The sequence below is a fragment of the Zalophus californianus genome, chromosome 1 (genome assembly GCF_009762305.2).
Source record: "Zalophus californianus isolate mZalCal1 chromosome 1, mZalCal1.pri.v2, whole genome shotgun sequence".
Taxonomy (NCBI): domain Eukaryota; kingdom Metazoa; phylum Chordata; class Mammalia; order Carnivora; family Otariidae; genus Zalophus; species Zalophus californianus.
In genome coordinates this window covers 41034590-41050406 of record NC_045595.1, presented here as the reverse complement: position 1 = coordinate 41050406, position 15817 = coordinate 41034590, and the positions used below count along the sequence as shown (strand labels likewise).

Below are 15817 nucleotides of genomic sequence, written 5' to 3'. Positions count from 1 at the left end.
CATCCACCCCCTCAAACCTTTAGAGAAATAACAAGTTTAAACAGTTACATTGTACAGATTTATTCCATCAAGATGTATTACTTATCTAGATATGTCAATAAAATGTCCTTAAAATATATAAAAACTACCCCAAACTAGTACTTATTTTAAAAGAGAAATGACAAGTCAGATACCTTCAATGGCCAGACAGGTATCAATGGGCAGGGATGGATGGCTGGGGCGTCTTTTCTTAGGTGCAGCCCATTCTCTCTATCCCTCAGAGTAGGCCCATTCTTTCCCATCCAATATTGCACGAGCAATCAGCAATCAGAAACCCAGAACTTAAGTGAAAGCTCCTGAAGTTTTCTAGTTCTAGAGCAATTTCACTCTCCTGTAGTTTTTAATTATGAAAGTGGTACATGATGATCTTGAGGCTCAGAAAACACTGATATGATTCAGAATAAGAATAATTGGGCGCCTGGGTGGCTCAGTCATTAGGTGTCTGCCTTCGGCTCAGGTCGTGATCCCGGGGTCCTGGGATCGAGCCCCGCATCGGGCTCCCCGCTCCGCGGGAAGCCTGCTTCTCCCTCTCCTTCTGCCACTCCCTCTGCTTGTGTTCCCTTTCTCGCTGTGTCTCTGTCAAACAAATAAATAAAATCTTTATTAAAAAAAAGAATAAGAGTAATCAGACCCAGAACAGACCTTAATGTTGTCTTCCTTTCCCTTTTCCTGTTTTATCTGTTTATTCAAAAAGTATTCGTTCGAGGCTGCATTCATTCACCTCATCTATTTTTGGGCTGATACAAGATAAGCCTCAGTGTCATACTTGCAGTCATCTTTTCTACAAGACTAGTTTTGGAAGAGACGCTTCAGCCAACATTACTCAAGTTGGATATTAATAAAATCCAACCTCCCAAGCATACATCTTTTGGTAGAACAGACCTTACTGCCTTTGCTCCCGCGGCATCTGGCGGAACCTGGCCCGTTACACTTAACTGTCAGGACGCAGGAAATCACAGACTTCGGGAAAATGTTCTAAGGCGGTGCATTCATATCATTTGGCCTGAGTCACCAGAACATGGTCATCAGTCTTTCAACCCTAAGGCTACTGCTGTTATATACATTTTTGTTATCAAAGCAGTGCAGCTTGAACTCTCTGAGCTGACCTCAAGTCGTTGCTAATGCCAGATCGCACCATTTCAAAGGCAGCATAGAATAGTGTGAAAGAGTAGACACGAAGCAAAAGAATCCGCAGGGAAGACAGCCTTGTTTGGTGTCATTAGTCACATAAAAGTATCTGAGAGCTCTTCCCATCTGTAAGTTCAGCCGTCTTTCCCTCGTGACATGAGTCAATGATGTTTAGAAATTTCCCTGCCTAGCCAATATTTTATATCCTTTTCCCATTACAAATTCAGTTAACCAGATCACTTTCTGCAGCTAAATCCACAAGTACAACATATTTCAGCACTGCTTTTGGGCAGTTGTGATGCTCTGGCCAAATGGATAATATTGTGTTTGTTTTGTGCTTGACAGGAAACTGAATTTTAATGTCCTGTCTGTGCTGCCGCTGAACCCCCCCCCCCCCCCCCCCCCCCGCTTTCCCCAGCATGAGTATGCTGTCTGGTGTTCGTGAGAGGGAACTGAGCTATGAATCCAAGTCTTTAAACCTCAGAGAATTTCATTTATTATCGAATGGAATTCTCATTAATATTTTAGGGTTTCGCCTTATTTTTCTCAAAAATTGGTTTAAAACTTGGAAAACGAAGAGTGAAATATAGACTCTGCTGCAGTTTTTCATGTGAATAGCTGTTACTTCATGGGAATAAATAGAAGTAACCGTTATCTTTGCCTCCCGTTTGCTTATCTCATCACACAATGCTGGCTTAAAAATTATCCACACTACATTTTGTGCGTCTTTAATCTGCTCAGTTGGCAATTTCTCTCGGCCTCTGTGTGGATGTGTGAAAGTGGGTCACACCACCTGCCTTTCTTGATGCATCAACAAGCATCCCTCTAGTGGTGGATAAAGGAATTTCCTTATCTCCACTATCAACGTGTTTCCAGAAGACCCACAGCCACCAGTGAGAAATGTCCTCAAAGATGTGATGAATATGATTAAATGAATTCTCACAATTTCACTGAAGAACCTTTTGAAAAGGAAATTTAGCTACCCTTATTTTTTTTTCTGATTCCGCCTATATGCTGCATATTACCAAAGAGATTTTGCTGTGTTTTTATAAGCCTCCTATAACCGTCCTTTATCTGTTCTATGTAAAATATCATTCATGTTCAAATCTAGTTCATTTTCTCATTTTGCATCTCAAGCTCCCAGTCAGCCACCAGGAAATGTTGTTTGGAATGCTACAGACACTAAAGTGTTACTTAATTGGGAACAAGTTAAAGCAACGGAGAACGAATCAGAAGTAACGGGATACAAAGTAAGATATTTGCAATGCTTTCTTTTCCTATTCCTGGCAAGGGAAGCACAGTTTGAATGATTTTTCTAACTCTGATAATACGGTTGCCGTAATCTGATTTTAACATAGATATCAAACTTTTTATTAAAAGGGTATTTTCCCCCAAATGTCTGATTTCTTAAATATAAATTTAAGGGAAGTAATTCTGGTCACGCAGGGATTTGGGACAAAATGTTTGTAAACTGTTCATGATGTTAATTACTTTGTTAATTCTGATGCTCCCCCCTATACTACTTAAAAAACAATGGAAATCGTTAGCTCTAGTCTGTTGGTCTGGCTTTCGAGATCAGTACAGTAGGGGCTTGCCCCCTCTCTCCAACCTTCCAAATGCCCAAGCCAGGCTGAGCTTTTCCAGAGAAGAAGTTCACTTTTCCTCCCCTCCTTGATTTTGAGGACTTGATGATTCTAGTGTGTGCTGACCCCCAGCCTAAGACCTATGAAAAGACCTATGAATTAAACTTATATTCTGGTGAATATAATAAGACAAACAATATGTAAGTGAGGTAACTTCAGAGTAATCAGTCTATGAAACAAAGTAAGAGTAGGCAATGTAAGAAATAAGTGTATCTGTTCATGCATTTTAGGTGTTCTATAGGACTAGCAGTCAAAATAATGTACAAGTGCTGAACACAAATAAGACGTCAGCAGAACTTTTGTTGCCCATTAAAGAGGACTACATTATTGAAGTTAAGGCCACCACGGATGGAGGGGATGGAGCCAGTAGCGAACAGATCAGGATTCCAAGGATAACCAGTAAGTTGGTCAAAGTCAACATTCACTCTATTGATAACATCAGCATTATGAACCCCCAAGAGTGAGTCAGTCAGTGTCCTTCTGTCCATTTTTCCTCCGTGAGGTCCTCCATCTGAATGGTAAGAAGCTTTTGGAACATGAGAGATGACGGTAACAGAAATTTCTCATGAGTGATACAAACTACGAAGAAAGATAATAATAACTAATAGAAAAGACATCAAAAAATATTTTGCAGAACTATTAATTTGAATTTTTTTCCTCCTTATGAGCTATGCACAAATTTGCCTTTGGATTTCCTCTGAAGAACAGAATTTCTTAAGCATTTCTCAAGGGCAATGTTAAACCCACAAACTAGTTTTAAGATCTTTGTTTGCCTCCTAGAAATTATACACGAATCTTATCAATTCTTTAAAAAGTGGAAAAGGTAACATTGTTAAGGTCATAAACCGCTTGGCCAAACCAAAACACTTTTAAAAAAAAAAAATTCCTCGTTTCTGATTTCGAAGGAGGTTCACGCTAACTTTTCCTTTCAAAATCCAAATTAAACCTATTTTACAATAGAAATTACACTTTTAGAATTAGGGGAAACAGACTCATATTCATATTTCATCAGTGACAGTGGTAGAAGAAATTTCATTTATTCTTTCAAATCTCAAATCTGGAGTTTGGGGACCTCAGTTTAAGTAGAGTAGAAGCCGTCTTGTCTTCTGTCCTGTAGTTCTCAGTGATATAAATAACCTTGTTCCCTGTTTCCTTTCACAGGGCTTGACCTAGTCTGTAATCTTGGGCATAAGATTAAAAGCTCTCTCTTTAATCTTAGAAAACAAAATGACCGACATCATTAGGAAGTAACAAGAAAGAGGGATATGGAAACTTGGAAGAATTTTATCTTTACGTGAAATCATAAAGACTGCCATACTTAAACTAAAACAAACAAATAACTACACTATACCAAGGAAATGGGAAGCGTTTATCTTAGAACTGAGTTCCACAGCATAAAAATCTATAAAAACCATTTCAGACTATAGATCTTTTAAAAACTGTATGCACTTCAATAGAGCAAAACTAGAAATTTAAGCTTGTTATGATTATTATTACATAGGTTTTAAAGTAATTAGGATAGGCTCTCTTACTCCTAGAATAGTGCAAGGTGTAGAGTTCACAATCCAATATGGCCAGAGTAGTAGATTCTATGCTTTTGCAGGAACAGACACGATTTTTGCATTTTAGGGCTGCTGAGTCAAGAGTAGCCTTTTCGTCTGCCATGTGCCGTCAGCTGAGCTTGCAAGGACTAGAGCAGACAAGGCCATCTCTAGGAAAATGGAGCTTTTCTTGATGGCCTTTTAAAAAAAAAAAAAGATGTTTTATATTATGCCTAATAATTTATCTAGAAATGCATAAATTAGAAATACAGATTTTTCCAAACCCTTATCCAGTGAAGCCTTCTTTAATTAAACCATTGAATTATCTCAAAATTGTCTGTAATAGAGTGTAATTGTTTTCAAAATGATTAAGTTGTTTTTGCAATTTCAATTAAAGTTAAATAATATTAGACGAACAAAGCCTAGATTCATTTTTAAAAAACTTAAGTACAACAGCGTTTTTAGAGAGATTCTGGGCAAGTAATATATGCTACATTGATAAATAAAATGAGAGCTAATAATAACGTGATTTTAGGTTAGGTTCATGGTATGATTTGATTTTGATAGGAGAGGCATTGCTTTTGCCCTGATTATTTATATTGGTAAAAATCTTTATTAATGAGTTATTTATCATCTTTGACAGATATGGATGCAAGAGGTTCTACTTCAGCCATCTCAAATGTCCACGCTGTGTCAAGTTATATACCTGTAGTATTCTTTATTGTAAATGCCTTGTGGTGATACTAACTTTTTTTTTTATTTACTAGAAAGTTAATTGGTTACAGAAAAAGTGCTTTCATGAAATGCGGTGGTTATGCATGTTTTTTTTTTCCACTCTGTATTTTTAACTTTCTATAGGTAAAATGTGAATATAATAAAAAAAAACAGTAAATCCTTTTAGGGGAATCTGAAATGCCTTAATATTTACTTGATAAACCAAAGGAATTTACATATTACCTACATTAGACTTTTGATAAAGATCTTCATAAGCTATGATTTTAAGCACTGCCTATGGATAGACTCACGTGCTCTCATGTGTATACGCACACACTCATGCGCACACGTGTTCGTTTGTCTGTTTTTTTAATGTAGAAAAACTCATTTAATCCAAACGTTATTTTCCCATGATAACAGCATTGCTCAGAAGACTTAATCAGTATTATTTTGATATGCTCATTTGAAATACTCAAGGGTGAAAATACATTTTTTAAATTACCCTGTTTGGAAGAGGGTGCATGTGATTCAAAAGAATGTTGGAAAGTGCTACACCAGAGGTGGGAACAGTGCTGTTTTGTTTAGGCATGACAAAGTTGTGAGATTCTTTACAAATCACCTTGCTCTCTCCAGTTGTCAATTTTTCATCTACAGAATGTGGAGATAATACCCAGCATACCTGCCCCTGCCCCATGCATTGTTTGTTAAGAGATAAAGAAGGGAATGTGAAAGTGTTTTGTTACCCTTAACATGCTGAATCTGTGCAAAATATTAATAAGAATTTATTTAACCATATAAAAGTCATACGGACCAGCCACTTTTTTACAGCTTGCATTCTATTATGGGTAATGCTTTCTTTTTTTCAATGATATTATAAAATTGAAATGATTCCATTTTATTCTTTCTCATATATTAAAAAAAATTAAAAAGTAATTGTTTCCTTCACATCTGCGAACAAGCTTTCAGGTTTTATTAAAATATGGTGGAGAAAATAAGGAATGACCTGACTCTCAACTCAAATATTAAACAAAATTCACACAATTCTTCATTTCCAATTTCTGATTCCATTCAGGGACCCTTTCTTTTTTGGATGGTGGAGATAGTTTTTTAATGAAATCCAACCGTCTATCAGAGTGAGTCTGGCAGGCTTTTTAGTTCCTGAGTTAAATTTGTAATAGAACCACGGCAATGCTGCTGACTTTGATATGTATGACTCAGTCTTTCAATATGTGGTTTTCAAAAGATTGTTGAAGACATGACTTCATAGCAATATGTAAAGTATATATGAAAATCGACAGATTGAGTGTTAGACATTGCAAAATCAATTTTTTACCTCTTTCCTACCAATTTCACATTTTGCAGGAACTTGTTCTTCTTTACAAAGATAGAATTTGAAACCAACAGTTCAGACATCAAAAAAGGATAGAAATTAGCAAAATTCTGATACCATCATGAAATATTGCTTTATGTTGAAAGATTACATTTGAGATAAAGTCATTATACACAAAAGAGAAAAATATTTATAATTTTCTCTGCAAGGTCTGTATATATTGTATATATCTAGAAAAAATCTGGGTGACTAGTAGATTTCATATGACCATTGTTATTTCCAGTCAAAAAGCGGGGAAACACTTTCTCCAATACCTGTATTTTATGCTACATGTAATGGAGTTGTACCTTTTTATTATTTAGTAATTCTGATAATATGTTCCTATACTTTCCATTTTCAAGATGATTACTCTATTGTTTCCTGGCGTTTGTAGCAATATATCTCCATGAGATATGTACTTTGTTTCATATTGAAAAGTATAAAATTTATCTTTAAATTCTGTGTGTGTATCCTATGGTTATCTGTATGTATTATTTTCTATTATTCGAATAAAATTTATAACAATCAAATATCCATGGATAATTCATTGTGGTATGGTCAAAAAGAGTATTTTAAGAGGGGAAATGGGATGGTGCCATAATAGTTATGCTGATGCTATCATTTCTTATATTTTTCAGCCAAATTTCAATCTTTCCATCTTTTAAGGGGATTTTTTTAAAGTTATTTTTATACCCTACTGACTTAGTAAAAACAACAGTTTTAAAACAGTGTCCTTTGGGGCACCTGGATGGCTCAGTTGGTTAAGCGACTGCCTTCAGCTCAGGCCATGTTCCTGGAGTCCCAGGATCAAGTCCCGCATCGGGCTCCCTGCTCAGCAGGGAGTCTGCTTCTCCCTCTGACCCCCATGATCTCTCTCTCTATCTCATTCTCTCTCTCAAATAAATAAATAAATAAAATCTTTAAAAATAAATAAAACAGTGTCCTTTATATTAAAAATATTTCAGGTATGGGGAGAGAGGGAGGGGAAGTAGAAAATTCACTTTACATAATTATGGTATCTAGTTTCTAATGACTTGGTTGATAGTGTCTACCCACATTTTTGTTAAGTACTAGGTGTATTAGTGTACCTTAGTGAAGGGAAAGACTGAGGGAATATGCAGAAACAGATTATGCCATTAAAACCCGTGCCTGCATCATCTCGGTCTGAATTACACCCTCACTAATTAGGGCTGTGTGACCTTGCTTACATTCAGTAACTTCCCTATGCCTCAGTTTCCCTATCTGCAGAATGGGGACGTGGTACTATTACTCTTATAGAAATGTGAGATCTTCGGTGACTACTGCACCCTCTGTGCTAAATTTCATCTTTTGTAATTGAGGTTGTTGGTGTGCCCATCTAAAAGCTGGGAGTTAGTAAATGAAACCAGGTGTGTGAGTGCTTAGAGCCATGCTCCTATCAGTCTTCTCATCAGTAGGTAAATAGGTGACACTGGAAGACAAAAGTAAACATTTGAAGGTGGCTTTCTTTTAATATGTTTAGAGCTCTCCCTTGATCTCATTCTACTGAGAAGAAAGGTATATGATACCAGTAATTCCTCGGAGAGAGTAAAGTGATTCTGTATCAGTTCTTAATAAGAATATAACATTAATAATGTCAGATAGCATCTTCACTGTCTTTGTGCCAGACTCTGAGCCACTTTACTATTGCTAAATTAATCATCACAGTTAGGTACTAATATCAAGCCCATTTTACAGATGAGACCAAGACTCCACGTGATTAAGGACAACAACGGCAAGTAAAATAGGATTCTAACCCAGACAAACTGCAAACCTTGAGCTCTACGGCATGTTTAGATCCCTTTCAAAATCAGATCCATCGGGGCGCCTGGGTGGTTCAGTTGTTAAGCGTCTGCCTTCGGCTCAGGTCATGATCCCAGGATCCTGGGATCGAGTCCCGCATCGGGCTCCCTGCTCAGCCGGAAGCCACTTCTCCCCCTGCTTGTGTTCCCTCTCTCGCTATGTCTCTCTCTGTCAAATAAATAAATAAAATCTTAAAAAAAAAAGATCAAAATCAGATCCATCAGATTTAGAGATCTTGAGTAAGAATTTGTAGTACCAACATGCAGTGTAATTTGTTCTGCCTCTATTATTGATCATAATTCAAATTGGGGAATGGAAAAGCTGGGAAGCTTTCCCTTGGCAATTGTAAATTTTGATATTCTCTAATTCTTACATGGAAGGCTATCCAAGGTAAGACTATCCCAGCTTCAGAATTCTTTAAGTCAAACTTATAAAAATATTTGTCTGTTTGAAAAATATTTTCTAGGATTTATGTTTGATTTTCACCATACATTTTCTTTAATTTTTTTAAAGGTGGTTTGTGTTGATTTTCAATAATTTTAGCATTTTCAATGAAAATGTAACAGTATGATTCAATAAAATAAAATAAAAAATGATTAGGATGTTACTAGTTTTTTTTTTCCAATTAAAATCCCCCCTGCCTTTTCATATTCATATAATGCCATCTTTTTTTGAATTTAAAATTAATCTTAATTGGGTTTATTTTTTCTGAAGCATTGTACCCTTTTTAAAAGGGAAAAATGTACTGATATTCATTATAAGTCCGATACACTTCAGTAAATATGGGAGGTAAAATCAACCCACAGTAGCAATTACAAAATTAGCAATTAGTAAATTGTACCATTCTTTTGAAAGGAATGATATAAACAGATTGGAATATGGCTTATTTCAATCATTAGGTTTTTCTGCTTTTGTTTTTATTTGAACGCTGTGCCCTAATTTAGCATGTCTTGCTTTATATATAGGTGATAATTACCTCTTGAACTTGCACATGTAAGAAATGCACTGATACAGAATTAAATATGTAGGAAAGGGTGCTTCTGTTATTTGCTGGTCATCATTCCTATTCTTTACTCTTCTTTCACCCATTGAAATTAGCTTGGAGCTTGATGAGTCTACCTTGATCATTAGTACTGTGTGGAAGAGAAAGAATTAGAAACTGTATAATTGGATGTTTCCTGGGAAAATTTGGGGGGTGGGGGGACAGACAAAGATAAGAATGGCAAATTAGCAGATTTATTTTGGCATCAGACAGTAGAATGCGACAAACACAAAACCCAAAGCTAATCAGAAATGTATAGCTAGACTGGCTAATGAGGAAGCGAAATGTCCACTCAATGTGATTGTTGTAGTGGTTTTGCCAAAACGTCCAGATAAGAATGGCTGCCCTTCCAATGCTAAATGTCAAGATCACACATCAGAATGCCCATTGGGATCGTAAACTCTGGCAGAGTGAGTGCTCTCATTGGACATGGCTCATCTTTATCTGTTTTGCACATATTTGTTGAATTAAGTCAGTGAATTTTTCACCATCTCCTCTGACCCTCTCCTGTTTTGTTAGCTTAATTTTTCTTCCTGTGCTGCCTCTGGAGATAATAGATACAATAATTAGGGGAAGAAGAGGTATTATAAAATCTTATTTGAAGTAATTATAAGCAGTAGATCATCTGTATTGGGCAAGTTGACCAAACTGGAAAGAAAGCAGTATAACCTCATCGTTAAGAGCATTTGTTCTCAGTCATAGATCTGAGTTGGAATCCTAGCCATGTTTTAAAAAACTGTGTGACCTTGGAGAAGAAATTAATCCCCTCTAAGACAGTGTTTCTCTAAGATAGCACCAATGGAAGGACCTGCCTTGGAGGACTCCTGGCATGATGTAATCACAGAAAGCTTTTATCACAGTTTGGTTCATGGGTCCTCACTAACAGACTCTGATAGGTTAATCATATTATTGTTATTATTGGGTTTTAAATGCTGAATCCTTCTTCAATGATTACTCGTCAAATGCACATAATAATACAATCTTCCTCAAAGATTGGTTCATGAATTCATCCATAGTTTCAGAGACTGGTCTTGAGATAAGAGATCTAAGATTACTCTTCTCAGGGAGCTTATATGTAAGTAATAAAGCAAGGGAAGGGATAGAGAGTAATTTGAGGATGAGAAAGATATTTTAGAATATATGCTCAAGTAATTGTGAGAACTAAGATAATGTTTATAGAGTTTGTAGCACAATACTGGGCACATGTAAGGAGCCTAGTCTCTGCTGTCTACAACCTGTATTCTCTCAAAGCAGACCCAAATGGCAAATAGCTCAGAATGTTGCCCCAAGTCAACACCAGTGATGATATACAGAGGATGTTATTCAGGAAGATGGTTATATTTCACACTAAAAGCTTTATTGTTATTGCCTTTAAGAGGCCTGTTTGTGACTTCATATATGTTCCTTTTGTATTATAGTAATGAAGTTTAAACCAGAGTCACTTGATCTGGTAGGGCTGGTCTAGCGTGCAGAGAAGGTTCTGGGAGTTAGTCTGGAATGGCTGAGGAGTTTTTAGAGAGCCTTGGCAGAAAGGAATATATTAGATAAAAGGAAATCATGTGAAGAGTATCAAAGGAAAGCCCATTTTGAGAACATTACTATTTTTGTGTTCTTACCTAGATCAGTTACCTCCAACTCCCAGGACCCCTCACTGCACATGAGTGAGAGACTGTCCTGCTGGGTTTGGAAGCACCAAAAGAGATGTCTTTGGCTACTGCTACCACATAAAATAAAGCTTTCCTCTCCCTTCAGAAGTTAAGTATGTTTGCCCCTATGCAAGGCCCTTCCTGACTAGGTCCTTTCTGTAGGAAAAAAAAGCCATTCTCTAATTCTGTTTCCCCACTTCTATATGAGAAATACAGAATTATTTTTTTTAATCTAGTTGCCTCATGCCATAGCTCGAGAGATTCATTTCAAAGTAATGAAATAATCTTGAGGAGAGAGAGAACAGGAGATGTAGGTGAAGATTTGAATCTAAAGAAATGAGGAAAGGGAGAAGTGCTGGGTATATTTTCCAAGGTAGTAACAATCGAAAACATTTCACTTATTTTCACGGACATTCACCTTTCAATGAAAAGCCGTTCAGTATCTTCAAAGAGATTTTCTTGAAAATAACAACTACCCATACTTTTCCTCACAGACTTGTTAAGTCCTGTGGAGAACATTGTGTTTACAGCCACTACACTGGTGAAAAGGCAGCTAGTGGGCTACAGGTGGTTGTGACAGTAGACGAGCCCCAGTTTCTCAGGTGAGATGGCAGAACTGGGAGAGCCCCTCGGCACCTGGGAGTAACCTATTGCAGATGGTAACTTGCCTAGGGGAAGTTTCCAGATCTGAACAACACACCAGTGGGAAGGAAATTATGCAGAGCTCTGAGCTGAGTCATGGTCAAGTCTTGGTAAGTACATGTAACTTGTATTTTAGAAAAAAAATCTCTTGTAGGAGATTTGGGAAATGATTAAGATTATTGGCTTGGAATCAGCCCACAAGTCCTAAGTCTGGTTAGTGCTTTCAAGTGCATTACTCGATCACTCTAAATTCTTTTGGAAATTCCTGTCAAATGGAGGTTAGAAGTGCCTGCTTCTATTGTGTGGTAGTTAGATGAAATAACGCCTAGAACGGGGTTCTCGCTCTACCTGAGGAAGTCGGACCTCAGTACTGCATGCCCAGAACCGATTTCTACTTCTCTCCCATCCAGAATACTGAAAGAATAAGAAGGTTAGTGCTAACTTCTTAATCCTTGAAATGCTTTGTGCCTTTTATTCCATAGTTTGAATCACTTTCATTGATCCTATTTGTATACTTGCTTACTACTCAAGGTGAAAACTGACCCAGCAAATGCCATGTTGAAAGGAGATGCCTACGGTTTATTTGTTTGTTTGTTTGTTTGTTCTGGTTCAGAAGAGAGATCAAAAAAAAGTGACCTCTTTTCTTTACTGGTCCAGAACATTTTCCCCAAAGTTTTTTGGTTTTGTTTTTTTAGAGAGAAAGAGTGCTAGCTGGGGTGGGGAGGGGCAGAAGAGGGAGACATAGAATCTTAAGTAGGCTCTATGCCCACCGCAGAGCCCAATGGGGGCCGGGGCTCAATCTCATGACCCTGAAATCATGAGTCGGGTGCTTTACCCAACTGAGCCACCCAGGCCCCTGTTATTTTTAATTTTTCGAGAACACTCCACACTGTTTTCCATACTGGCTGCACCAGTTTACAATCCCACCAACAGCGTAGGAGGGTTTCCTTTTTCCCACATTCTCACCAACACATCCCCATCTCTTATCTTTCTTTTTTTTTTTTAAAGATTTTATTTATTTATTGGACAGAGAGAGAGGGAACAGAAGCAGCGGGAGAAGGAGAGTGAGAAGCAGGCTTCCCGCTGAGCAGGGAGCCCGATGTGGGGCTCGATCCCAGGACCCTGAGATCATGACCTGAGCCGAAGGCAGACGCTTAACGACTGAGCCACCCAGGCGCCCCATCTCTTATCTTTCTAATGCAGCCATTCTAACAGGGCTCATCACCCTTGTGATGTTAATTGTTTCTCTACTCCTGAATATAACTTAAGGCAAGTCCAGTGACACATCTGCACTTGTTTTAAGTGTTCTAGTTGATAACTGAACTTTCCTGTCTAAATCCAAATAAAATAATACAAAATTGTCCCCTTGCTCATCTCGGGTCTGCTGCACCCTATCGGTCTCAATAGGAGAAGTGGGCATAGCTTTTCTCTTTATGCGGAACTTCTGTTTTTCTACTTTCTCACTAACCATGGCTTCTGAACAGAGAACAAAGTAAGGAGGCAGGAAAGAACTTAGTAAATCAGCACCTACTTGACATTAGTTTCCTCAGTTGTGACCATGGACAGATCAAAGTGGCTGCACATTTTTAACAAACCCCCATCAAGAGATGGAGACTCTTTCCCTTCCACTCTTACCTGAATTGGCCAGGAGCTGCCTTAACCAATAGAACATGACAAGAAGGAGGCTCGGCCAGTTCTGGGCCTGTGCTTTAAGAGGACTGGCACCTTCTGCTTGGATTTCTTGGATCTTTGAACTGCCATGTAAGAAATTATTGTCTTGAGAGCCACCATGCTGTGTGGATCACAAGGTCCAAGGAGACTCCATTGAGGTCCCTCTCATGGGTTCTCTGGAGACATTTTTCCAACCCACTGCCCTATTCTAGGGAATTCTTACTAAGTACCTTGACTAAGGAGCTCTGTGTTCCCATACTTCTCACACTAGACATTTGGGCTCTGTGGCAGCTGGCCAAGTTTATTTTTGCTGAGCTTTTCTGGCCCCTTGTGTGGTGTGTGGGGATGGATGAAAGGCACCAAGGGCTCTCTCATGTGGTTGACATCTTATCTGAGGAAATTTGAAAACGTAGGCATTCACTGCCCCGACAAACTCTGGATTTATAACCAAGACTAATGCAGCAGCACTTCCAATTTAATTCCAATTCAGAAAGGCTGGCTGGCTGGCTTATGCTTCAGATAGTTTTATGTAGGAAACACCTCCCAATCCACTGTGTACTCAAAATACAGGTGACATATAAAGTGGTCTCCTTGAAGCCTCTCTCTTAAACTGAGGTACTGAGGAAGAAACCATTTTCTTCCCATGTCAAGGGAACAAGTGGTTGTGATGGTAACACCCCAAACCGTCCCCCCAAAAACTTTACTTTCTCACGCTTAAACTTCTTATATTTATTTAGCATGAATCAGGGGCTTGAGTCACAAAACTTGTTTTGCCCCATTTTATTTGGCAAGTCTCACATGGTGGTTGATTGAGCTCCGCGTGCTAAAATATGGAATCTATTTCAGATTTAGGTTTCAGATTCTGTTATGACTGCATTGTCTTTTCAGGGGTGGCTTGAGCCTCTTTTCTGTGAGGGCAGCAGGTAAAATAATGCTAATCCAAACAAGAGCCTGAAGGGAGAAAAGACTTTGTCTTCCCCAGTCCTTAGAGCCCACAGTGTGGGCCAAGCTAAGATTTAAAGTGCAGGTTTTCCTCATTGATTCACACAGACAAGTGCTTGATGATGTAAGCAGAAAGTTTTCCTTTTCTAATCTTAAATCATTCTTGGACCCAAATAAAACCGGACAATAATGGGCTCAGAATCTGAATAATGCAATAAAGCACAAGCCAAATTTGCATCTTTAGGCAGAGGGTGAATGGAGGGGTTCCTTATGGAAGGCTTTAGGGATTAATCAGAAGAGGTCAGAGAAGTTTCTAAAATGCTTGCTTGGGAAGAGGCCCTAAAATCAAATTAAGGTTACTAGATAGAACCTGAGGGAAAGCTGTATTATGCAAAACCTGAGTATATATCTTCCTGTTTTATTTACATTTTCTCTAAAGTGTGTGTGTGTATGTGCATACAATCTGTGGGGCAGATTAAAGACATATAAATATATACATATATATAAAGGTGTAAGTGTGTATATACATATTCATTTAACTTTTTTAAACTTTAATCTCTGAAAATCAGGAATAACATAAAACAGACACACCCGAAAAAGGAAATATTAAAAATCAAACACAGAGATTATACTAAAATTTAAATAAATTTTGTAAGTGTAGAACTCTATAATAATCGGTGTTACACAAATGTCAAGGAAGAGAAACATATTTGAATAATTAAGGAAATAACCTGTAATTGAGTCAAAATAAAAAAATATTTCAGGAATGGAAATGCTTTTGTAAGTGTTTGTGTTTACAATTACATGTTTGTGCTTGCAGCAATGTTAAGTCAAAAAGATGCCTTAAATTTGACTTGTCAGTGTCAAAATGTCACTTGGTTTGTAAGACAGTTGACTGTCAAATATATTGCATGGATATGCTGGATGTTTTATAGCTACCAAGTCTAGATGCTAATTTTATCCTTAAGAGTTATTGGAAATCAAATTTAGATAGTTTCCAGAAAAGGGTAAACTTGTCTCTTTATTATGAGAACGTAAAAGTTGAAATTATCTGTCAGGCAGTGGCTCGTAGGAATTAACTTCAGACAATCAAGGATGAAGTTGTGCATGAGAACAGGCATTAATCGGACAGCTTTATGTCTAAAATAAATAACAATATGATGTGATTTGGGAGAGCAGGGTAAGTTTGTTAACAGCCAAACTTTAAGAAAATATATTTACTTGTTTCAGAGAGAAAAATATGGACTTTCAACATTTTTCAATATTTTCAACATTGAATACTTTAATACAATATAGAATACTTCAATATTTTTCAAAGAGAAAAATAGGGATTTTTCTCTTTTCTTCTGAATTTTTTTTTCTGTTCTGTATCTATCTACTAAGTTGTGTAGTCTTTATTTACTTAATGAATTGTGCTTTTGACATTTCCCTTGGTCTCATAAAAGCATCTAATGCTGGTTTGTTTCACACTGTTTAATTTACTTAGAAGTTAGGTATGTACTTAACTCTTGAAAAGTGTTCCATAAATACCATCCATTATAGAAGGGATCAGCATATTTTTATTATCAGTTTACTTGTCTCTACTCAAATGACAGTAACTGTGTCTCTGGCAGGGAATG

General features: G+C 37.4%; 1 protein-coding gene across 4 annotated transcripts in view; it reads left to right on the top strand.

Annotated features, from left to right (window-relative positions):
- Window positions 1-8248, top strand: part of CNTN3 (contactin 3) — a 333748-nt gene extending 325500 nt beyond the window's left edge. For 3 of the 4 annotated variants that reach the window (XM_027585017.2, XM_027585018.2, XM_027585015.2), the window contains 3 exons: window positions 2305-2417; window positions 3041-3209; window positions 4995-6944. In XM_027585017.2, coding sequence (XP_027440818.1) covers window positions 2305-2417; window positions 3041-3209; window positions 4995-5092 — 380 coding nt within the window. In that variant the 3' untranslated portion in view covers window positions 5093-6944. Of the gene's footprint in view, window positions 1-2304; window positions 2418-3040; window positions 3210-4994; window positions 6945-8150 lie in introns of those variants that run through there. The other variant, XM_027585016.1, reaches the window with a different exon arrangement.
- The last annotated feature ends 7569 nt before the right edge of the window (window positions 8249-15817 follow it).